We start from the raw sequence: 26,686 nt of genomic DNA, 5'->3' as shown, positions 1-26,686 counted from the left end.
TGAATTATTGGAGCAGAATATCAGATAATAACTCCATCTCTGTGAGTGGAACGATAGGATTTTCTATATTACTTACATGTCAATACGGCATTGTGCTCCGTTCCACATGAACAGCACCACTAGTGTCAAAAGAAAAAGCTGAATTCCCAATTACACATAAAAGGCTCATCATTAACGCCAGGTCTGTCTTCTCCAGGTTCCTCAGAGAATGCAGCTGACTTCACGACGCTTCAGAAAACTTACTTTTATTTAGTTTTGAAATAATATTGTTAGTTTTTTCCTAATTATGCTGCAACCTTTTAAAGTTTATTGTGCTGCCAAGTGTTTACTGATCTGCTGCCTTCCTTACAAAAACCTCCTGCTGCTGAATTAATGGGCCGGGAGCAGAAATAAAGATTTCAGATACAGTTTGAGAAAAATCTAAAAAGCACTAAAAAGTAGGTGGCAATAATTTCTCATGTAGCATTCTGAAACTTCTACTTCTATGGCAGATTTATTTGTGTGTAGTTTACATGTATTCGAGGGAACCTGTGGCCATGAAAATGAAGTCCATTCTGTATTATAGAGCGGGAGGAGCTGAGCAGATTGATATATAGCTTTAGGGGAAAAGATTCCATATAACTAGTAATGCATTCATTTAGATGTTGTCTCACCTCAGACATTGGGGGCATATCACTAGGATATTCCACCAAATGTCGGATAGGTGCGAGTCCCAACTCTGGGACCCGCACCTATCTTTAGAACGGAGCCCACAAAGTGAAAGAGGGCGCACTGCATATGCGCAGCCGCCCTCCATTCATTCCTATAGGAGTGACGAAAATAGCTGAGTGCTGACTCGGCTATTTCCGTGAGCCCCCAGAGAAGTGAATGTAGTAGTGGACGTGCTTGCGCTGTGCAATTCCCATTCATTCAAATGGGACTGCTGAAAATAGCCGAGTGCTACGCTCGGCTGTTTTTGGTGCTCCCATAGGAATGAATGGAGGAGGCCGCGCAGTGGTAAGCCATCAGATATTGGGGGAAAATCCTAGCAATAGATATAGAGATCGATCGATACTGAGGCAGCACTCCAAGAACGGTAAAAAAGGACCCGCTTTATTACCCCAAAATGCAACTTTTCAACCCAGCTCAATGCGGCCTTTCTCAAGTAATTGCTTGAGAAGGCCCCATTGATCTGGGCTGAAACGTTACATTTTGGGGTAATAAAGCGCGTCCTCCACCTTTTTTACCGTTACTGGAGTGCTGCCTCATTTCTTCAATTTATATCTGCCAAGGACCTAGAGGGATTGCACTCAGAATCTACATGGTTATGCGATAGGGCTGCTGTTTTTTTCTTTTCATAGATAGATAGATAGATTTGCTCACACCTGTTCACTTTGAGGCCACTCTCTCTGTAGTCTTAACGATGGAATCTCCCAAATGGACAGTCTGCCGGAGAAATGAACGGCTGCCAAAAGATTTCCATCCGGAGAAAGACTCATTCTAAAAATGCCATCCTGTAAGAAAGAAAATAAAAATTACACCTTTGCTCACAAGATAACAAACAACATTGTTAAAATTTTAAAGACTCATCAGTATTTTGTTGGTAGGGTTTGTTGGTAGGGTTCCTTAAATCTGAGGGCCATAGGGAGTTCTGCTACATGGCCAGTAACCAGCTCTAACTGGTGGAGAACATGGCCCAAGTTGTTGAACATAAAAGGATGTTCATGTAACGCACCAATAGGTCAGGGTCCTCTAGGATCGGAGTCGCTCTTTGTAGCTGCTCATTCATATACAAATGAAATACAGGTTAGGAGTCACCTATTCTGAAGATAGGTGCGAACCGAAAACTATTAAACAGCTACAGCATTTCCTATGTCTAAGGGACCTTTTACACTGGCCAAGGCATGGGAAATATGTTATACGATTAAAGGGTTGTATGGAGCGGGCTCACAAGCTGAACTCGTTCCATACGCGGCGAGTGCAAGATCTATAATACAGCAGGCACCTGTCGGCAGTGAGCAGGTTTGGAGATCACGCCAATCATAGTTATTGAACACCTCATATGCTGCTGTCAAGAGCGACTGTGGCATCTTAAGGGTTAGACAGAGGGAGGGAGCTCCCTCTATCTCCAGAATGGACCCCTGTGGCGAAATTTCAATGCTCTGATTGGGTGCTATGACAGCCTAGGACCCTGTGAAGGTCCCAAAGATCTGACACAGCGAGCTGCCTGAACAGCCATGCATGAGGCACAGCTTAACAGACAGCCTGTAAGAAAAAGAGAAGATCACATGTCCAAGTCCACTAAGGGTACAGTGATTAAAATAAAAAATGTTTAAAAATAATTTAAAAATAATATAGTAATACATCACCCTTGTGGCCCACAAAGCTGTGTTGATGGAAAAATTAAAAACATTATGGCTGGCAGAATATGCTGATGTAGAAGGTGTCGGCCCTTTACAAAGTGATGAGGGGGGAGTTGCAGAGAGCGATGAGGAGAAAAGCAAAGCTAGTAAATATTTTTTTCTCCACTGTATTCACTGAAGAAAATAAACTCTCAGATAAAATGCATAATGTAAAAGTAAATTCCACATTAAAAAAGTGCCCTATCTGACCCAGGAAGAAGTACAACAGCGACTTAAAAAGATTAAAATAGACAAATCACCAGGACCAGATGTCATACACCCCCGTATCCTAAGAGAATTAATTAATGTCATAGCCAGACCCTTATTTCTGATATTTGCGGACTCTATACTGACAGGGAGTGTTCCGCAGGATTGGCGCATAGTAAATGTGGTGCCAATAATCAAAAAGGGTCCAAAAACAGAGCCCAAAAACTATAGTCCGGTAAGTTTAATATCGGTCGAGGGTAAATTGTTTGAAGGTTTTCTAAGAGATGCTATCTTGGAGGATCTCAATGAAAATAAGCGAATAACGCCATATCTGCATGGCTTCATGAGGGATCAATCATGTTAAACTAATTTATTCAGTTTCTATGAGGAGGTAAGTTCTAGACTTGACAGCGGCAAATCAATAGATGCCGTATATAAGGACTTCTCCAAAGCATTTGACACTGTACCACATAAAAGGTTAGTATATAAAATGAGAATGCTCGGACTGGGAGAAAACGTCTGTAAGTGGGTAAGTAACTGGCTCAGTAATAGAAAACAGAGGGTGGTTATTAACGGTACACACTCAGATTGGGTCACTGTCACTAGCGGAGTACCTCGGGGGTCTGTATTGGGCCCTATTCTCTTTAATATATTTATTAATGATCTTGTAGAAGGCTTGCACAGTAAAATATTAATTTTTGCGGATGACACTAAACTGTGTAAAGTAATTGACACAGAAGAGGACAGTATACTGCTACAGAGGACAGTATACTGTATATATACTACAGAGGACAGTATACTGTATATATATACACTACAGAGGACAGTGTACTACTACAGATGGATCTGGATAGATTGGAGGCGTGGGCAGAGAAGTGGCAGATGAGGTTTAACACTGACAAATGTAAGGTTATGCACATGGGAAGGAATAATGCAAGTCATCCGTACATAATAAATGGTATAACTGAAATGGAAAAGGACTTAGGAATTTTTGTGAACAGCAAACTAATCTGTAGAAACCAGTGTCAGGCAGTTGCTGCCATGGCCAATAAGATAATGGGTTGCATCAAAAGGGGCATAGATGCCCATGATGAGAACATAGTTCTGCCACTTTACAAATCACTAGACCCACCAAAGAAAAATTTCTTCCATCAAGATTGAAAAAATATATATACTTTTTTTTAATTCATACAATGCTTATAAAAACATGTAGCTAGAAAAGAGGAGGCGACTGCAGAGGCGGCGTGCCACAGACGGTACTGACATGAATTGACTTCCTATCCTGCCCTTATATAGGTTTTGTAGGTAACCCATATGTGGCCATTGTGCCCTGGGTGCTAATAATATTTCCTGTAGAGTTTTTGCGATACCAAATTTTGCCATACATAAAAAAGTATTGCGATACTCGATACCATTCGATACCACGCAAAAATAAAAATAAACCAAAAAAGCCACGTGCATTCCGCATTTTTAAAAATGGTGAATCGCGCAGTTTTTATTTATTTATTTTTTCTGTTCCGGTGTTCACTGCATAGATTTTTTTTTATATTTTAATAGTTTGGACTTTTCTGACGTGGCGATATGTGATATGTTTATTTATTTATTGTTTATATATTTTACATGTGAAATTGGGAAAGGGGGTGATTTATACTTAATATTTTGGTGTTGTTTTTTTACACTTTTTTTAAAATAACTATTTCCCCCCTTAGGGGCCAGAACCTGGGATCGTCTAATCCCTTGTCCTATTCCCCCTAACACTGGGTTCACACCTGAGCGTTTTACAGCGCGTTCAAACGCGCTGTAAAACGCTCAACACATGAAAACCAATGCTTCCCTATGGGCCTGGTTCACACTTGAGCGTTTTACAGCGCGTTTGAACGCACTGAAAAACGCCCTACGCTCAGAAAAGTTCTTGAGCTTCTTTGGGGCGTTTTGTCGCGCGTTCCCGTACATAGACTTTCGGGAACGCGCGACAATGGGCGTTCACTTGTCTCTGTATGCGCGATTGTAAACGCCGGTACAATCGCGCATACAGAGCGCTCCTTTCAGAACACTCAGGTGTGAACCCAGGGTTATAGAGATCTATCAGGGTGAATAGGACTTCACACTGTCCCTGCTGCTCTGTGCATAGTGCACACAGCAGCAGGGAGCCGACTAGACTATGTTTCAGTAGGGTTTCAGTAGTGTCCTGGCTGCCATGGTAACCGATCGGAGCCCAAGGATTACACTGCTGGCGCTCCGATCAGAAGCTGCCACTGCACCAATGAGGGGGAGAGGACCCTGTGGCCACTGCCACCAATGATTTTAATACTGGGGGGTTGAGAGGGGCCGGCGCACTCTGCCACCAATGATTTTAATGGGGTGGGGGGCGCACTGCGCCACCAATGATAATTAACCCTTAATACAGGAGGCGGGTGCCGGCAGCAGATCAGTGGCAGTTAACCTGAGGGGTTAACTGCCACTGATCGCAGCTCCCTGTCAGAGGCAGGGTGCCAGCTATGCGATTCTGCTGCCGGCACCTGCCTCCTGTATTATGTGTTAAAGACCACCTTATATGGGTCCAGACTTAGTTAAGTTACCAGGCTACACAGAGCGGCGGCCCAGGGATCTCCCTGCACTTACTATTAGTCCTGGGCGCCGCTCCGTTCGCCCGCTGTGCCCCATTACTCTCTCCTGCTCCATATGCTAATTACTATCGGAGCAATGGGGAGGAGACATCAGCTTCTCTCCTGGGCGTTCCTTCTCCCTGCGCTGCGCTGCGATTGCACAGCGCTACAGCAGGGAGAAGGAACGCCCACTAGAGAAGCTGATGTCTCCTCCCCATTGCTCTGATAGTAATTAGCATACGGAGCAGGAGACAGTAATGGGGCACAGCGGGCGAACGGACCATCATTGGTGGTGCAGTGCACTCGCCCCTCTCCTCATTGGTGGCAGCGGCAGCACAGGGGGAGGAAGAGACTGCTTCCTTCGCCCTATGCTGCTGAGAGAACATGAGCGCGCTCATGTTCTGTGATACTAGACTGCACAGCCCAGTATCGAAAAAATGGAAATCCCGGTATCGTATCGGTACCGGGACAAAAGTATCGATTGGGTATCAAAATTTCAATACCCGCAACAACCCTAGTTTCCTGTGGTGACGTCAGATCACATGCTCCATCACCACGGTGATGGACCATGTGATTGGAGCATGTGATCTGACGTCACCACAGGTCATTTAGCCCACAGCTAGTAAAGAAGAGACCGGGAACTACGCGATCAAGAGGAGAAGGCGAGTTAATTTAAAAAATATATATTTTAACCCCTCCAGCACTATTATACTATGCATTCTGTATTCAGAATGCTATTATTTTCCCTTATAACCATGTTATAAGGGAAAATAATACAATCTTCAGAACATCAATCCCAAGCCCGAACTTCTGTGAAGAAGTTCGGGTTTGGGTACCAAACATGCGCGATTTTTCTCACGCGAGTGCAAAACGCATTACAATGTTTTGCACTCGCGCAGAAAAATCGCGCATGTTCCCGCAACGCACCCGCCTCTTATCCGGGCCAAAAATATGACGCCCGTGTGAAAGAGGCCTAAGGCTGACGGACTCTGCAGTTCCCTCTTTGCCCTCTCTTGGGGTCTAACCCACAGCTGTTCTATCTACATGTTTTTATAAGTATTGTATGAATTAAATAAAGTATATATATATTTTTTAAATCTTGATGGAAGAAATTGCGAAGAGAAAATGTAACAAGTTATGGCTCTTGGAAAGAGGGGAGGAAAAAACAAAAATGCAAAAACCCAAATTGGCCATGTCCTTAGTATAATAAAACTAAAAACAGGAGGTAATTGTTTAATTTCACAGCCAATATATATATATAGGAGATTACTTATCAAGTTAACAAGGACAGGAGTATATATAAAAAGGTATACACTGGAGATAAAAGACATAAAAACAGATACAGTAGGAGCCATTACCACAAGATAAACAAGCTCCAGTACAGTACGTGTTCACCTCCTTGACGACGTTCCGTCTATTCTTTTATCTACATAAACTGTTTAACTCCCAAACAAATCGAGAGACTCAACATAAAGTCATTCTAAAAAAACTCAACATGCCGATGTAAAAGCAATAAAAAATAAATAAAAATGTAATGTACGAATGAAGTTCAAACTCAGGTTGTTCTTTGATGCATCACTGGAGGAATGAACTGCATTAAAGCCTACCAGAACGCTGCGGAGGTGGCAAGAAAATAGCCATATATCTAGTATGTATGGCTCAAAAAATTATTACATATTTTGGATCAAATGTCAAATAAACGAAACGTAGCAATGGGGATCAATTCACACCAAGATATGCTTGATTTTAAGTGAATGAGAGTATTGTCAGATCACAACTAACAAACCAGGAGTCTGTAGTATAACAGTACTGAAAAAAAAAAACAGGCTCAAAAACAAGAAGGAGCTCGACACAATTAGGAAAACATGACGCCCAAAAACTGCACAACACCTGCCCGCAGGTTGAGCGTGGTATTGTGTCCAAGGGGACGTCTCATGGTGAAGGGTGCCCGGCTGCAGCCATCTCGTTTAGGTGCCCAGCGCCGCCTTCTGAAGTGAAATCGCCGCCCTCCCTTTCATTAGATCCGCCTACCTCAGTTCATCTACCTCTCTAACGTCCGCTCGCTTCAGCCAGATCCCAATCCCTATCCCTATAACAAACCAGGAGTCTGTAGTATAACAGTACTGAAAAAAAAAACAGGCTCACAAAAACAAGAAGGAGCTGGACACAAGTAGGAAAACATGACGTTCAAAAACTGCACAACACCTGCCCGCAGGCTGAGCGTGGTATTGCAGCTCAGCCCTATTCATTTAGAAGGTGCTAAGGTGCAATATCGGACCAAAACTTATGGACAACTATGGTGCGGTCTTGGATGAAAGCCACAGTTCTCTAATTCTGCACAATGGGGGTCATTATAGTAAATAATAGTAGAGTAGAGCTCATAGTAGAGTTATACACCAGTTATATCCGTCGCAGATTGCGACTAAGGGGCCGTGGCGTGGGCAGGCTGGTTTAGGCGTAGAAAATGTTCTAAATGTACATCAGCAAGGAAGCTGGTGTATATATAGACCGGGGGTAGATGTGCTGTAGATATGTAGCGGCCGGCCCATCATTTTGGCGGATCCTCCGCCAGCGCAGGGGTTATTAAGACCCGTGTTTTAAACCCCCAATGTCTTTAACCCTTTCAGCGATTTTCCATTTCTGCATATATGTTTTTTTTGTTTCTTTATCCCATCCTTCATGGAGCCATAACTTTTTTTGAAGTGTTAGACCTGAAGATGCACCAAGTTTATCAAACATCGGGCAACAATCAGGGGCCAACTGGGAACTTAAAAAACTAACAGTGGCCCCATTTTGTAGGCAGGTCCAAATGAACAAAAGGTGGACCACTACAAGTATGCAGGGTCAACAATACCATAGTGCAAAAGACCACCCCAGCATAACCAAATAACACAGTGTAGCACAATATACTGCCCCAAAATCTGTCCCTCTTCTGTCCTCCTCCTCCAGTTGTCTATGGAGCAGGGGATTTAGGAGGTGATGGGCAGGCCACAGCAGTTGAATTCAAGAGGGCATGTGCGGTCACTAGCTGGGTACATGAGTACCTGATTCTCACAGCATTAATTGCGGTTGAGAGCTCATTAGAAGAGGACTTTCCCTGTAGGATCTAGGGCCAATCTGCCCCGGCAACAATTGATACACTTGGAGCTCCTGCAAAATGGACTTTGTCATGAGGGAACTTTTTAAAGGTTTGCTGAAAGTGCACGCTAGAAGTTTGCAAGTGTCTATGTGTACGAACCTATTGTATGTAAAAAGGACTTTTTCCAGCACATGTTTGGTGAATACAATGTAACCCTTTAGTGACAGTGCTGCTGTGGTGAAAGTGTATTGTGAGTGGACAAACTACACCTGCGAATAAGTGACATGGAAGCTGTGGAGCACCATGTGCCACTGATGTGATTGTTGGTTACAATGGTGCCCAAGGGCAGACCGATACGCTACAGTGGATCAGCTCAACATCAAAATGAACCTGGGGCAACTAGACGTCTGTCTAACACAACAGTTCAGAGAACCCTACTGCGTATGCGGCTCCGAAGCAGATGGATGATCACTGCACCTCTGCTAGTGAAGTTGAATTAGTGGAAAATGCTTAAATTTTTGCGGCAGTATCAGAATTTGGACCTCTGCTGATTGGTAAAGAGTTGTCTCCTCCGATGGATCAGGTTTTCTGCTACATCGAATGGATGGAGGTTGCCATGTCAGGCAAGAAACCTGGAACTATTGCAAGAAGTACACAAGGTGGTGGTGGCATCGTCATGGTCTGGAGAAGGTTTTCATGGCATTCTCTGGGCCACTCTCAACCGATTTATGCATGAATCCATCCATGCGGATCACATACACCCATACATGCTGATTGTCTTCACTAGGGGGATGGGATTTTCCAGCAAGACAATACAATATGTCACACAAATAAAAATGTCTGGCGTTGGCTGGAAGAGCATGACCAAGACTTCCAAGTTCTACCTTGGCCCCTAATTCCTCACATTTTAATCCAGCTCAAGTATTTGTGAGACCACCTAGAGCGTTGTTTTTGCTCTCTAGATCCTCAACCATGCCCCCTCCAGCAGCTGTGGGATGCACTGCCGTCAGCATGGCTCCAGATACTTGTGACCACCTACCAGGACCTTATTAAGTCACTGTCAGCCCATCTAGCTGCTGTCCATGCTGCATACCGAGGTTACTCTGGATATTAGCTAGGGGTCAGAATAATGTGACTTGGCTGTGCGTATGGAGTTGTCCAACAGTTTTCAAAATTTTAAAGGTGAGCAAACAGGCTTATAAAACAAAGAAAAAACTGCTAAAGGACCCTCTGTTCCAGTGTTGTAGGTCACGTCACATCCATCATTCATGTCACGCACACATGACCACTGAAGCCAATGACTGGCTGAGCGTGGAAGTGAGGTCATCACTACGCCAACATTAACCAAAAGCCCTGGAAACTGGTCCTGTAAAATTGGAACGGAAGGACCTTTAGCAGGTGAGTTAAAGGGGTTCTCCAAGATGTAACAGTTGATGATCTAACCTTAGGATTGCTTATCAATATTAGATTGGTGTAGGAGGCCAAGCCAATCTAATATTGATGAACAATCCTAGGGATAGATCATCAACTGTTAAATCTTGGAGAACCCCTTTAAACTATTTTCTTTGTTTTATAAGTCTGTCTGCTCTCCTGAAGATTTTAAAAACTGTCGGATTACCTCCTTAAGACTTTTTAACTTACAGTCCTCCTAAATGCAACCTATTTCGTAATGTCTAGTAAACGATCAAACAAGCCAAATCTGAACAGTACAGTCAGAAGAACAGGACACATCCTGAGCACCACTGCCCTGCACCACAGTCATTTTTCCTTTGAGTCCAGAAATAAGCCATGTCTACAGCCGTTCCAGGTCACTAGTTGCGCGGCAGAACACCTTCAAAGCATGGCCAGAAGATAATTACACCTCCATTTGCACTTTAAAGCAATATTATGCTTGAGTTACTCCAATCCAATAAAAAACACTTAAGCCTTTTAATATGCTTTTTAGCAGTAGGTGTGACCTGGTGATTCCAGGATTTGCTACTGTGGAAGCGCTATACATACTGGGAAAATAGATACCATTTAAAATTTAAAATTCACAGATTCTTCTATTTTGGTTGGAGTAAGTCATAAAAAAAATAACACCCAGAGTTCATGCAGACAATACGGAATCAGTACATTTTTCCAGTTCCAATATCTCCCCAGAATGGGCAGATGTCACATCGTAGGGAACAAGATGATTGCTTTCTCATTAGCGCTACAGCAGAAAAACGACAATTGACCAATCAGAACACAACTATAATACTGCCAGATGGACCCCAATAACTATAATGGGGTCCGTCACGGTTTCTGTTAGGAAGTCCATCATTTTACCAGATAATAGTGTTGCATGCAGGACTTTTTGTGTCCAATATATCTTACGGAATCTGCAACGGAAGCCCTGACACAAAAGTGGACTCAACCTTACAAGTTTATGCAGCAACACCACCAAGGGGTTGACATTTTTATTTTTCATATAGTGATTCTCTGACAATAAGGTCATCACAATGATTCCTACTGGTGGGACCCTTTGAGATCAGCAGCAATCTGTAGGAAACGTGTTTCTGCAGCGCCGCCACAAGGAAACCGAAACATTACATGGTGCTTAAAGGGGTTTTCCAAAACTTTTTTATTATCAATCCATTGGATAGGTCATCAGTATCTGATCGGTGGGGTCGATAAGTTGTTTTAGAAGTCACCATCGCTTGCAATATTGCCATAATCTTCTCGGAGCTCACCAAGCACAGCACCGTACATTGTACAGCGACTGTGCTTGATGATGTCACATGGCCTAGGAAAAGCTGCGAGAAGGCAGCGGTGCTACTGCGAGCACCGTTGCCATCTCAAACAGCTGATCGGCAGGGGTCCTGGGTGTCGGACCCCCACTGATCACATACTGATGACCTAATCCAGAAAAAAAATCTCAGAAAACCCCTTTAATGAAATCAACTGGCTGTCTGTGTGATCCATGGACAGTTGGGGTCCTCCAAAAAGAGAGACACTCTTTATAGCTGATCTCTGTTCCATCTTATTGCTGGAGGTCCATGATAAGAGACTCTCTTCTATTAACAAAACAGCCAAATATACTATTTGAAAATGAGTTGTGTAAACCAGAAAACACATTTAAACCCTTTCAAGAGCTTGTCTCCTGAAGCGACCATTGAGGGAGAATCCCAGGTTCAGGAAGGAGAGCTGCTTTGTATAAGTGGCTGATATTGTGGAGAACTTGAGCCGCCCTTGTATTACATACGGACTGCCGTTCATCTTAAAGGGAATCTGTCAGCTGGATGAAGTACTATTATCTCCAGTACTACATGAGCAGTACTGCAGATAAGGAGTCCGGATCAATACACTTTATTTCCATACTGCCCCCCGGTACCTCGCTGCGCGCTGGCAAGGCACTGATGAATTACATTGTCCGGACTGAAAAGCTCGTCCATTACATGCACCACCTCTGCATTCTGGACAATGTAATTCTGATGAGCACAGGAGGGTAATGGGAGGCGACTCGGGCTCTTTATCCGCACACTATTCATGCAGCATGCCAGATAATAGTCCTTAAAGGGCATCTGTCAGCAGTTTTGCACCTATGACACTGGCTGACCTGTTACATGTGCGCTTGGCAGCTGAAGGCATCTGTGTTGGTCCCATGTTCATACGTGCCCGCATTGCTGAAAAGAATGAAGTTTAAATATATGCAAATGAGCCTCTAAGAGCAACGGGGGCGTTGCCATTACACCTAGAGGCTCTGCTCTCTCTGCAACAACTGCGCCCTCTCCACTTTGATTGACAGGACCAGGTGTGATTATGTTTTCTCTACCTGGCCCCGTCACATGAAGAAGGCGCGGCAGTTGCAGAGAGAGCAGAGTCTCTAGGTGTAATGGCAACGCCCCCGTTGCTCTTAGAGGCTCATTTGCATATATTAAAACATGATTTATCTCAGCAACGTGGGCACATATGAACATGGGACCAACACAGATGTCTTCAGCTGCCAAGCGCACATGGAACAGGTCAGCCAGTGTCATAGGTATAAAACTGCTGACAGATGCCCTTTAATCCAGTCGTCAGACTCAATGGCGTCATATAAATCTAAATTTCCCTTTCAAGATCAGGTGTTTGACATGGGTGTTGGGAGGAAGCCCTAAACAAAAGGGTCAACGCTGTTACCTTTCTTCCTAACCATGGTGTGAAAACTCTTCAAGGAAATACAGAAGGATTTTGTTTTTTGTTTTTCTGTAGTCAGGCAAAGTAAACAAAATCAATGGGGAAGGCAATTTTTTTTAAAAGCAAATACCGGAGTTTTCTACTGCCGCTACCACCGTCATAATGAATGTTATCTTTGGATCCAAAGAGACGTGTTTATTTCAATTTCTTTTCATGAAACCATTTGTATACCAATACAGACAAGCTCGTCCTGGCTATAAACCAGGCTAACCATCTGTTAAAGGGACGTCCCTGGAGCCCGCGAATCAGCCTCCTAAATTCAAATGCATTAGTAATTTAATCACAAGTGCCCCAGAGCGGGACGAGGATTACACTACTGCATCCAACACATCTCGCAGGACGAGCTCGGACTCTGATCTCCAGGGAGATGCATCTGTTTTACCGGATTGTTAAATTAGCGCTGCTTACTGACAATGGAGCTGGAAAATAAAAGGAACATATTGCAATGAATAGCAGCTAACTACGACGCTCCTGCGATGCTTTACTAGATATCCTCCACAAAAGGCCACGATTATATGGCCCATTTGCAGAGGAGATACCGGCTAAGTGTTTCCAAGTCAATAAAATGTGACTTAACCCTTGAGTAATCACCCACTGGACAGATTCATGTGAAACAGCATTAATGACAACGCAATAACTCATCTCAAAACGGGTCTGTGACTCTGCGATAATTGCTGTGGTCTAGGACTTGCCAAAGTATTTTCAGGAATTTTAGTTTCAAGTTGGCAGCCAATGCAAAGCCTCACTTAGAGTATGCCAGGTATGTTTTTGTGTTTTTTGCTTTTAACCCATTGGCGGTTTTATAATTTTTTATTTTGTCAATAATGCAAAACAAAGCAATTGTGCCACAATTTGTATTATATAATTATTATCTCTTTCTCTCTCTCTATGTGTGTGTGTGTGTGTGTGTGTATATATATATATATATATATATATTGTGATGTTTTTGCTTTTTAATGAAGCGCTCAGTAGTATAGAAGAGAGAGGAGCAGTGACTGTAGTGCTGACTATACTCACCACTCCCTGGTCTTCCTCTGGGAGCCACGCTGCCAACAGCGGCAGGATATTTTGCGGGAACTATGAACTGATGCTGTACGCAGTCAGGTCACAGTGCACCACAGGCCCAGAGAAGAGAAGGCAACGATGAGTGCAGGAAAGACTGCAAGACCTGCAAAGTGGCAACGGAGCAGGAGAGGTAAGTTAATTTATTTAATCTCTGATGGGGGTCCGACACCGGGGGTCTGATCGGGGGTCCGACACCGGGGGTCTGATCGGGGGTCCGACACCGGGGGTCTGATCGGAGGTCCGACACCGGGGGTCTGATCGGGGGTCCGACACCGGGGGTCTGATCGGGGGTCCGACACCGGGGGTCTGATCGGGGGTCCGACACCGGGGGTCTGATCGGGGGTCCGACACCGGGGGTCTGATCTAAGGTCCGACACCGGGGGTCTGATCTAAGGTCCGACACCGGGGGTCTGATCTAAGGTCCGACACCGGGGGTCTGATCTAAGGTCCGACACCGGGGGTCTGATCTAAGGTCCGACACCGGGGGTCTGATCTAAGGTCCGACACCGGGGGTCTGATCTAAGGTCCGACACCGGGGGTCTGATCTAAGGTCCGACACCGGGGGTCTGATCTAAGGTCCGACACCGGGGGTCTGATCTAAGGTCCGACACCGGGGGTCTGATCTAAGGTCCGACACCGGGGGTCTGATCTAAGGTCCGACACCGGGGGTCTGATCTAAGGTCCGACACCGGGGGTCTGATCTAAGGTCCGACACCGGGGGTCTGATCTAAGTTCCGACACCGGGGGTCTGATCTAAGGTCCGACACCGGGGGTCTGATCTAAGGTCCGACACCGGGGGTCTGATCTAAGGTCCGACACCGGGGGTCTGATCTAAGGTCAGACACCGGGGTCTGATCTAAGGTCCGACACCGGGGTCTGATCTGAAGTCTGACATCGGGGTCTGATCTGAAGTCTGACATCGGGGTCTGATCCAAGGTCTGACACGGGGGTCTGATCTGAGGGCTGACATGGGGGTCTAATCTGAGGGCTGACATGGGGGTCTAATCTGAGGGCTGACATGGGGGTCTAATCTGAGGGCTGATCTAAGGTCTGATGAAGATTGGGGGTCTAATTTGGGGGTCTGAGGTCTAATGAAAAATATATTCTTTTCTTATTTCCCCCCTCTTAAACCTAGGTACAACCTATCGTCAGGTGCATCTAATAAAGAAAAAATAAACACACTTTTTTTATTTTACACATTTTTTACACTGATCATTAAGATGTAATTAATCTACTGTGCAGATTGTTAAATGGGTATTCCCATCACAGACAATGAGGGCATATTGCTAGGATATGTCCCCGTTGTCCGATAGGTGCGGGTCCCACCTATAAAACCGTACTGAGCAGTGTAACTGTGAATCCAGCACTGGAGTGAAATAGCAGTTGTACTGGGGCCAGCAGCAGGGTCTGATTGTCTCTGCCTCTGTCTTCCCCCAGAAGCTCACTCTTCCAGTCCACTCTTCTCCATATACAGTACTTTATAGGCAGCATGTAACCTGAACCCATAGTGAGACGATACTCTCTCAAGATGGGTTTTAGGTTTCAATCACACCCGTGCTGTTATTTCCATTGTTCTGCTCCATTACTGGAACGGAACAATGAAAATAGCAGAAGAGTGGATCAGTTGCATGACAAACATGAGTGGCACCCTAGTAACTATAAGTGCTCTTTCACACGAGTGGATGCCGTGCGGGTAATCCGCTGCGTGAAAGCGAGCCAAGCCCCGCTCTGGACAGCAGAGACACTGAGCATTAACATGATTGATCATGCTCCGTTCCTCTCTGTAAACTTTTTACTACAAAATCACAGGGAAATAAAGTTGTCACCGTGATTTTGTAGCAAAAAGATCACAGAGAGGCACGAAGCATGATCAATCATGTTAATGCTCCGTGTCTCTGTTGTCCAGAGCGTGGCTTGGCTCTCTTTCACGCAGCGCATTACCCACACGGCATCTGCTCGTGTGAAAGAGCCCTAATTGGGTTTCCATAAGGGAGCCTTGCATTGCACCACATTACAGGTGTTATAAAACTAATTGTAACTGATCGGTGGCGGTCGGTGTTTGAGAAGGCCCGCCGGTCCTATGAGCGCCTCAGGGTTTCTTGCTGCTTACCCTTTACCACTAACATCATGATCATCGGTCACGTGGTGTAGGTGCAGCTCAGCACCCTTTACTCTCCAGCCAAAAGTGAAACAGGGCATTAGGAGATTAACCCCCTGTACTCTCTGTAGGACCTCCAAAGACTGGCTGTGTTGGGATTACGCAGAAGATGTGACAGACTGACGGACTGAGGGTAACTATACTTGTCATTTATCTCTAGGTTCAGTGTTCCTTTAATTTTGGGCCCATTCACTAAAGAACTGCTTAATGGAGGTGCAGAACACACCCAAATCATATAACATGATGTACAATAGACACAAACGGAATAAACAACCAAAAAAAGCTATAGCGTTTCCTATCACATAGCCGCATATCAGCACTATAGTGACTGCGGCAAGAACAGCAGCTATCCCGCTACCTGACTAAGCAATGCAAATATTCCCTTGATATCAGTATTTACAAACTAAAACCATATTATAGAATGAATACAACAATGAATGCAATTTCGGTCCATTGCTTTAGACAAATAAAGACGCAATAGCCGATTAGGAGTATGAACTTTCGCACTGGAGTCGCCTTGGTAAGCTGTTTGTTCCTTTCCCTTCCTTCTACCAACGATTCTCAATCAAATTGTGTTCCACATGCTGGAGCTAAATTAATGAAGTAAATCCCCATTACCTGTTCGCTTCCGTGTCTGTTAGATAATCGCAACTTAATAATCCTCCACAATCCTTTTCCCTTCAGCGCCTGTAAAACGAGATCAAGTCATGCATTACAGCGACAACTGAAATTAGAGGGGGAAAGAAAATCTTCATTTTTGCAAACAATTCACGCAACGTAGGAAAATATGACAAAAGAGCCGGATAAATAAAGCACTTAGGTCATTACATTTCCCAGGATGCATTTTAAGCCCCTTTAGGCAATTTTATAAATTGAATTTACAACTATTGTGAATTATTGGTGCATTTGAAGCACAAGCATTATGATTTTGGAAATCCCTTTGTTTATCTCAGTATTACTTTTAATTGAATTGAGGGAAGTAACTGGAAACCTACTTAGCAATGTGTATTTGTCACTTACTCGTATGCGACTAGTACGGCATGAAGCCGGCTAAATCCTATAGCCATCTTAATGACTTTCAGCACTCGCGTACCTCAGCAGTCCCCGGAAAACAAGGAGTGTCCAAGAGCAATAAACCCTACTTTATACCCAAGTCTGAAGAAACGTTGCTTAGTACACATCAATAAGTCTTACATAGTAAGGAACTTGTTGTGAGTGCCATTATTACTGACTCCAGGGGAAAACCAAAGGGCCGCTCCAGAAAGGAATTCCGAGGGGCTGCTCCACGGAGGTGAACCGAGGGGCCGCTCCTCGGAGGTAAACAAACAGAGGGGCCGCTCCTCGGAGGTAAACAAACAGTGGGGCCGCTCCTCGGAGGTAACTAAACAGAGGGGCCGCTGCTCGGAGGTAAACAAACAGAGGGGCCGCTCCTCGGAGGTAACTAAACAGAGGGGCCGCTCCTCGGAGGTAACTAAACAGAGGGGCCGCTCCTCGGAGGTAACTAAACAGAGGGGCCGCTCCTCGGAGGTAACTAAACAGAGGGGCCACTCCTCGGAGGTAACTAAACAGAGGGGCCGCTCCTCGGAGGTAACTAAACAGAGGGGCCGCTCCTCGGAGGTAACAAAACAGAGGGGCCGCTCCTCGGAGGTAACAAAACAGAGGGGCCGCTCCTCGGAGGTAACAAAACAGAGGGGCCGCTCCTCGGAGGTAACAAAACAGAGGGGCCGCTCCTCGGAGGTAACAAAACAGAGGGGCCGCTCCTCGGAGGTAACAAAACAGAGGGGCCGCTCCTCGGAGGTAACAAAACAGAGGGGCCGCTCCTCGGAGGTAACAAAACAGAGGGGCCGCTCCTCGGAGGTAACAAAACAGAGGGGCCGCTCCTCGGAGGTAACAAAACAGAGGGGCCGCTCCTCGGAGGTAACAAAACAGAGGGGCCGCTCCTCGGAGGTAACCAAACAGAGGGGCCGCTCCTCGGAGCTAACCAGAGGTGCATTTTTTGGGAAAACAAGCAGTGTCCCCATAAAACAAAATTTCCTGCTACACATCCACACTTTCACATAAGGTGTTTGAAGGATCATTCCATTTAGGAGAGGATCCTGAGAAGTTCAATGGGAAGGCGACATGTGTGAGCCTCTGTCTGCCATTAGTACTGAGAACGCAGTAGAAATAAAGGATGCCGTTTCAGCACACGAGATCAGAGCCTGCGGTTAGCCACACTTTGCAACTGATGATTTTTTAATTTACTGTAAACATGTTAAAACTGCTGAAAATTTAAATATGGACATTAAAGACGCTCTGATAAATAATTAAAGAATGCAAATGAATACTAAAATGCCCACAGGGCTTTTTCTCATTACTTACCTGGCCTACGTCACCCTTGTAATTAGTGACCTGTTTGTAATGAGGAGAGCCGGAAAGCACTCTCCAGGACGTGAGCCCACACTGCGTGGCCTCCGACACTCCATCTTCATTTGTCTCGCTGCCTCCAACTAACAGGAGCCTAAAAAAAATATAGACAGGAAGAGCGCTCAATTAAATGCATCACTTGCTGGTCTATAGTGAAGGAAACTATTTTTCGGAGCTCACTAAACTCAGTAACAATGGCAATTTGCCGGCGCCACTGCTCCGAAAACTGTAGGAAAATAAAGAGTCATTACAGGTAAATGTAACTCCTCACGTTAGCATAAAGAGAAGAGTATTGTTCTAATCTATGAAGTTCAGGGCAATCCTACAGGTGACAATAAACTAATATAACCACAGCGAAGGTCACAAAGACATCAGCCTGCACCTAATCCCTACAAATGGGAAGTCCAGGATTTCACTATTAATGGCCTATCCTCAGGATAGACCACCAATCAGAAACTGATGGCCTGTCTTGAGAATAGGCAATAGTCAAATCGTGGACAACCCCTTTAAGGTTGTCCACGATGAGTTATTAGAAAACAACCTACTTTTTAAATCAAGTTTTTATGTTAGGTATTTTTTATTTTATTTTTTCCATGTCAATATCTATATTTAAAAAAAATGTTCATAAATCTTGCCAGTTTTACCCTAAGCCTTATAATAGGTTGACACTTGCTGTTCTATAGAGATCACTTCTCAGCAGTCATCTCCTCATCATCACAGGCAGGATTAGAATGAAAAAATATCTGTATATATAAACACAGGATCCACCATTAACAATAGCTTATTGTGTCAGATCCCCTCCGTCCTATCCCTACATAATTCACAGAGCATGCCCACAACACTCTCCCATAGAAGCCAATGGGTCGCCTTCAATATACGGGTTCCTATTCCTATGGTCCATTTGGCTGCTGTAAAGCATATCTCAATAGTGTTAACAGCTGCTAAGATAAGATGGATGCCCCCATAATTCTGGACAATTTTAAGGGAAATACATTTCCCTTAAATTCTACAAGATCAGCAGTACTCCATCTCATCCAGTACTCATATTGATGACCTGTCCTCAGGGTAGGTCATTATTATCTGATTGGCGGGGGTCCAGCTCCCAGCACCCCACCGATCAGCTGAGGAGGCAGCACTTCCTCTTCAAGATTACACTGCGCGTCGTCTCACTTGCAGCGTCGGTGCAGTGTAATTAAAAGAGCTCGTCCCATTCAAGCGACTGGAACAAGCACTTAGAATTACATTGCATAACCAAGACTTCCGAGACTCCCACCGATCATGCAAGCGCTGCTTCCTCATGAAGATCGCACTGCACGTTATCTCGCTTGTAGCGTGGCGCAGTGTAACTCAAAGTGCTTACCCCATTCAAGTGAATGAAACGAGCACTTGAAATTACTCTCCTCCACTGAGACGAGTGAACAGGCCCTTACACATTAGTAAATGCCCTTTAAATTTTCAATGAAGCAACAGAGAATCCCTGGCTCTACACATAGGCAGAGATTTACTAAGCAGAACGAGTTGGGATTTTAGCACAAACTGCACCAAAAAAAGCGCTATACATGGCACAAACCACACTTACTAACTGTTATGAGTCCAGAACAAGAGAGATCCCAAAGCACTCGCCATAAAAATCTTCCTTTATTTAATCCACATAAAGCAAGGACGGGAAGGTGATGCAGGAGAGCAGTTGGCATATGGCCGCTATACGTCATGGACTATGGGAGCGCCTGTGTGCTTCCGTTTATCAGCTGCTCCCCCGCCCAGCTCATCACATACAAGTAACAATATATACTAAGGTCTCTTGCACACAAACTTATTTTTTATTTTTTTTTGCGGATAGGATGCGGACTCATTCATTTCAATGGGTCAGAAAAAAAGAAAGACAGCCCACCGCGTGCTATCCGCCCCGTAGCCCCGCAAAAAATGTCACACGGACGTCATCCATATTTTTTGTGGATCGCAAAATACATATGGTCGTGTGCATGTAGCCTAATAGAGATTCAAATGTCCACAAAGAAGATACCGTATTATTCGCCCCATAAGACACATTCCCCAACCCCACCCCAAAGTGGAGCAAAAAAGACCCTGCGTCTTATGGGGCGAATACTTATGAGCACATCCATTATGGAAGCGCTCATTAGTACTGGAAGACCAGGAAGCGGTGAAGGCTCTGTACTCACCGCTTCCTGGTCCTCGGCTGTCAGCTGTGCAGTGGCTTTGCACAGCGTGAGGGCGCTTGGTTCACAGCACAGCCGACAGCAGGAGGAAGAAGATCGCGGGCAGTGAGGAACGGCGGCGTCAAGGAGCATAAGGCAATGGGGGCCAAAATGAGAGGCAATGGGAGCTACAGGGGGCTGATATAAGGCAATGAGGGGTGCTGGGGGCCAAAATGAGAGGCAATGGGGATTACAGAGGGCTGAGATAAGGCAATGGGGCCAAAATGAGAGGCAATGGGAGCTACAGGGGGCTGATATAAGACAAGTGGGGGTGCTGGGGGCCAATATGAGAGGCAATGGAGGCTACTGAGGGCTGATACGAGGCAAAGAAGGCTGCTGGGGGCTAATATGAGAGGCAATGGGGGCTGATATGAGGTCTGATTGGGGTCTGAGGTCTGATTGGGGGTCATTCACATTAGGGTCTGAGCTGAGGGGTCTTGATCTTGTTAGGGTCTTATTAACATTGGGGGTCTGATTGGGGTTGTTAGCTGAGGTCTAATGAAAAAAATTTTTTTCTTATTGTCCTCCTCTAAAACCTAGGTACGTCTTATAGGGCGAAAGGTACAGTAATTTATTTTTGGTCATTTAAATCAAGAGGTCCTGCCGTATAAACTGCCGCACTGAGAGTGAACAGGTGCCTATTTGCAACACTTTACCCTGCTTTAACTGATCTCAAAGAGCACAATTTCTGGAATGAAAATTGCCCATTGGAATTAACCCTTGTAACCATTTTTTTTTCTGTTTATTTTGCATAAATCTACCCCTCACTAGTTGATCTCTTACATTTTTGTATCGCCTAGATGATAGATCCACGAAGACTACCAGAAAGATCCAGTGCCTGCTCTAGGAATGTATCGTATTCACTATTATTGCGCTGTAACCTGAGGAATTGTAGATGGGAAAGAACTAGGATTGTGTAAAAGAGAATGGGTGGCAGTGGATTTCTGGAACCCCTTTGTCAATAATTCACCCCCTTTAGAGTAAAAAACAGGCCGCTCCTTTAATTTCTATGGGAATTCCGGAGATAACCGAGCGCTGTACACCGATCTAATAGTTTGTCCCCTATTCTGTGGATAAGGCAGGGCTCGACAAATCCCAGGCGCCAGGTCGCCATGGCGACCAGGAATTTAGTCCTGGCGCTTGGGTATTTGTCAGCCCGTTTTCAAAGGTGCCTGGGCGATGGGTGCGGAGCGCTGTTCTGTCCGGAGGCAGCACAGGAGTGGAGATGAGCGGAGAGCTGTGTGACGGTGCCTTAGGTTCCCTATACCCAGCTGCTCTTTGGACACGCTCCCTGCCCATGGCTGAGCGTACGCCGCCGCGGAAGTCCACTGTGACAGACGTGATGAGGAGAAGCGCCGCCCTGCCCCCAGCGGGCTCGGGCCACCCATGTGCTCTATAAGCGGAATGCAGAGTCTGGCCTGGCAGCACGTTAAGCAGCTGCTGTGTCTGATGGGCCGGAGGCCTGACCTGCTGTGCGGGGGCCATAGCGCTGACCTGCGCCCTCCTCGTGGCTCTCAGGTTCACCTGCAGGTAACTTACACGCCTCCAGTGCAAATTACTACTACCCGCATCCAAGTGAGGCAGGAGCCTGAGGTGTCAGCACATGTACACTGTATGCCATAGTCCTATATACTGTACATATATCATGGTCCTGTATACTGCGTATGTAACATAGTATACAGCACGTACACTGAATGTCAGTCATATACTGTACCTATATCATGGTCCTGTATACTGCGTATGTAACACAGTATACAGCACGTACACTGAATGTCAGTCATATACTGTACATATATCATGGTCCTGTATACTGCGTATGTAACACAGTATACAGCACGTACACTGAATGTCAGTCATATACTGTACATATATCATGGTCCTGTATACTGCATATACCATACTATACAGCACATGTACACTGCATATGTAACATGGTATACAGTATTATTGGGGGGGGCTCTATGGAGAAGTGGGGGGGGGGGCACTATGGGGGAATCTACTGGGGGCTTTATGACGCGGCTCCGCCTGGCTCCTAACTTTTTTAGCTGGCTCCTAGATTCCAAGGAAATTTGTCAAGCCCTGGGATAAGGGATAACAAAGTAACCAGAATACCCCTTTAGGGTAAGATGAAGAGTGGTGTTTCTAGTGGCAGAATTATATAGAATTAAAAGAAAAACACAAAAAGTATAATACAGTTCTAAAACCCATTTCAATAAAAACACAGGATTTTTCCACCCAACAAAAAATTACTGCAGAACCATGGCAGAAATCAAAGCAGACTGTTGAGTCTTTGCCCCAGTCTTCCATTTGGCATGCTGCTGCCCGCAGATTTAGCCCCATTCAATAGGGCTAATCCATGGTTGATGTTAATGGTTGTTTGCAAGAAGAAGGATCACTGTACTTTCAGACAACTTCATTTAATAGAGAATGGTGTAACTAGCACATTTCTAAATCATTTTATATGAAGTAAACCTGCCCGCAACCACCTGGAAAAAAGCTGTAGTCATGGCCACTAGGGGGCTCACTTCCACCTAATTTGTAGTCTATTGTCTGTTATCAGGCAAGATCCGTTCCTAGTAACAGAGACTCAGAAGAAGGCTCACAAGAAATGGGGGCATGTCAGAGGTAGCTGAGATCCTGAGCCTGATACAAGAACTGCTTATACACTGCTTCTGAATTCACAAGATAGTTCTGCTTTTCTGTAAGTGGAATTTCCCCCTTCTTATCTGTTCTGTGAGCTCCAGAGCATAAAACAAACATGTTGCGACGTCATAAAACAGAGGTCACAGCAGTACAGAGCTGGCAGATCCCACAGAAGGAAGAAGCCCCTGCTTATGAGAGAAATGCATCTATCTGTGCAGCTGAAAAAAGCAGCAATTAAGCTGGGAAAAAAAATTGGGGAAGCCTAGACAAGACCTCTTCCTTCACAGTTATGATTTTACAAAGAAGCACAGCCATTATGCATAATGTTTTTAAAAAACCTAAGTACACTTTAAGGTACTAGTTCATGTGCGCTTTAGCTGGTAGCAATCAGGATTTACTGATAACTGGTGGATGCATCTAGACTTGCCATTCTTTAAGTTTTAAAGTCCACTGCATCGGGCCAATTAGAGTTAAACCACGAACACCCGAACACCCATGTAAATGCCCTCAGAATAAGCAAAAAAAAAAAAAAAAAAAGCAACAAACACCGACTTATTAATGGCAGTTGCTGTTCTCTGCAATTACACCAATTAGTTATATCTTTAATCAAGCACTTCACAGAAAGCTAATACATAATCTGAGATACAAACTGCAACCTTCCTAATGCGCACTGTATCAGACAAATAGAAGATGTGCCAATTGTATAAAAAAGTAATTACTCCAAATCATAGTAATTGCTTTCTCGTTTGTTACCAGGCGAGGCTTCTGCCAGTTGGAATCAACACAACACGGTATTAAATCTTCTCAGGGAGGAATAAAATTAGGAAAAAAAAAAAAAACACAAATAAAATACATCTGCCCGAAGCTGATATTATTCAGATGGTGTTAAAAAAAAACTAAAAAAAAGTGTGATAAATAGCTTGCAGGAAAATTCCATTCAGGCAACTGTTTACAGAGCAGTGAGCAGTGTACCCACGCAGTACCCCGTGTGACAAGTCAGCAGGTAAAGATTGCGCCTAATTGTCCATGCCTTTGTTTTAAAAGACAGACATTATTACTCAGTGCTAACCCTCCACTTATGATGTCACTTTGCTTTCTCCCAGCAGGTGAATTAGACAGAAAAAGGTTAAAAATAAAAAAAAGCCAGCTTGTACAAAAGGAGTTCAAACTTTTCTATTTCCTAACGTGATGGATGGGGGACCTGATCGAGTAATGATAAGAGAGATAATTGTCACAATTTTAAGGGGTTTGTTCTACACAAAAAAATAATAATATATTCTACAGTTTTCAAAACCAGCACCTGGATCTGAATAATTTTTTAATTGCATGTTATTAAAAATTTAGCAAAGGTACTAAGTTATTCAGTAACATCTATCGGTAAAGCGCCACCTGCTGTTTTTTTTTTTTTCTTATTTCTTTGTCCGGCTCACTAAAATGACCGCACATGCTCAATTTCATCCTTCAACTGCTTCCTGAGCTGTAATTGGGAGAACATGGACATGCCCCCGAGCTGCAGCAGAAAGGACACGCCCCCTGAGCTGCAGCAGAAAAGACCCTCCCCTTGAGCTTTCAGCTTGATATAAATCTACCAGAACAATGAATGTGGAGATCCCTGGATCCATGTGAGGTACAGGGCTGGTTCTAGCTTTGTTAGAAAGAGATTGTCATAGACTGTATGATGTCAGAATTTCATTTTTTACATTAATCATGGGTTAATCCCCTTCAAGCTTTTCCCGATTTGCCTTGATCTCAGGAAAGCTGAAAGGTCCTCCCACTTGGTTCCGAAAGAATTTTAATTTTTTACTCCCTACCTTCCACGAGCCATAATTTGTTTTTAATTTTCGCTGACAAAGGCCTTTTTTTTACGACACATGTTGTACCGTTTAATATTCCATACAATGTATGTCAATTACAAGATTTTTTTGGTAAAAATAAGGTTAAAAATGGAGTAAACATTATACAATTTATAAAATGATTCATACAAATTATATATGGTCATGCTGATCCTCTGCTGGATCCACTCCGAGGTCAGAGAACAGCTGAGCAGTCACATTTCGGCCTCATTCACACAGACGTAAGCAGTTTGTGCTGCGCACGGGCACCAGCCATGTGAATCCCTTATTGCGGTGCATACCCTTTGATTTGAATGGGTTTGCACTCTGCAATATACAGCAAAAGATAGGACATGCTATCTTTTGCGGTGCGGAGGCATGGACCACAAACACCCTCCCATATGCCTGGGCCACTTACACACCACACAATGTACTTGACTCGCTCCCCAGCACCCTCCTCGCTTCTGAAGCCCGTACGACCGCCGCATCTTCCTGTCGGAGGGGTGGGGGTCGGGGGGGTGCAGCCAATAGCAGGCGGTGACAAGCCTCCCTAGTGTTACCCACAATACTAGGAAGGCTCGTCACTGCCTGCTATTGGTTGCCCAAGACACCGGATGTTTTCATCCGCACGAAGGAGAGATGCAGCGGTGGCCTTGTGGGTGTCGGGGAACGAGGTAAGTACATTGTGTGCGAGAGGCCCGGACATATATGGGGCATTCCAGGGGTTGGATAACGCCTTTAAAGGGGTTGTATCATCTCAAGCATTGGTGGCATATTGCTACGATTGCACCGATCTTAAAACAGAGCTCGCAAAGTGAAGGAGAGCGGACCTCACATGCGCTGCCACCCTCCATTAATTTCTACGCCAAGTGCCGAAAATGGCTGTACAGTGTGCTCGGCAATTTTATGCAGTCCCTTAGAAATTAAGAGAAAACAGCTGCACATGCACAGTCCGCTCTCCTTCTCTTTGCGGGCTCCATCCAAGCGATATGCCACCAGTGTTTTAGAGGACACAACCCCTTTTTAGTAGAGACTGGTTGAGGTAACTGGGATCAGTTGGAACAGGAACAACTGTGGATAAGTTGCATCACTTATTTCACTCATTGACACCATTCAGAACCTTTCTTTGCAATTCCGCAAACCGCAGATCCGCAAAACATGAATACTGGCCATTCGCGTCTCACACTTTTCCAGTTCCACCCTACTGTAGAAATGCCTATTTTCGTCCAGACAAAAGGAGGCCATGTTTTTTGTGGGATTGACATACGGCTGCACGGATGCGCAAACATACCGATTAGATCCATGTGCTGTCCGCATTTTTTGTGGCCCCATAGAAATGAATGGGACATCAAAAAATGAGAATCAGGCATGGTCTGAAAACATGGTTGTGTGCATGAGTCCTTAGAAACAAATGTTAATCAGCCAGACTGCCCCTTCCACTCTTTTCCTCATGTAACATTTGTTTTTACCTGCTCACGACCACAATGTGCTTTTTTCCAAGGAGGTGTCAGGACAAGCAGTTATCTAGTAGTAGCAGTAACAAATTCCTTTGTTGAGCTGAGGTCGCGCTGGCTGACCACTGCCGTTATCTCCATCCAACAGATCTAAACCACGGTTCAGTTCTAATTGTTACATGGCAAATCATTCACCCTTGGCCGTTAAACAAACCACAAGCCAATAAAAGGGATGCAACGATCTACTGTGGAGGACACATCTGCCGTATACGAGCTCTGAAAGGACCCTCTGCTCTACAGTCTGATTCACCATGAATCCTGCATTAGGCTTAATGCACACGAACGCGCGCCGGCTGGGCCTGTGCTGCGGCCCGGGTCCACAATACACCGAATGGGTCCGCAATCCTGGAGATGCAGTGCTGTGCGGAACAGAGGCAGA

At 44.8% G+C, this 26,686-nt stretch overlaps 1 protein-coding gene across 1 annotated transcript in view; it reads right to left on the bottom strand.

Moving 5' to 3' along the window:
• Nucleotides 1–26,686, bottom strand: part of NBAS (NBAS subunit of NRZ tethering complex) — a 678,694-nt gene that overhangs the window by 579,245 nt on the left and 72,763 nt on the right. The window contains 3 exon segments of the mRNA XM_044291127.1: nt 1,365–1,493; nt 16,315–16,383; nt 18,058–18,196. Of these exon segments, the coding sequence (XP_044147062.1) occupies nt 1,365–1,493; nt 16,315–16,383; nt 18,058–18,196 (337 nt within the window).

This window comes from Bufo gargarizans, chromosome 4, assembly GCF_014858855.1.
Source record: "Bufo gargarizans isolate SCDJY-AF-19 chromosome 4, ASM1485885v1, whole genome shotgun sequence".
NCBI classification, from domain to species: Eukaryota; Metazoa; Chordata; class Amphibia; order Anura; family Bufonidae; genus Bufo; species Bufo gargarizans.
The sequence above is the reverse complement of the archived record's forward strand: the minus strand, read 5'-3'. Positions and strand labels throughout refer to the sequence as shown.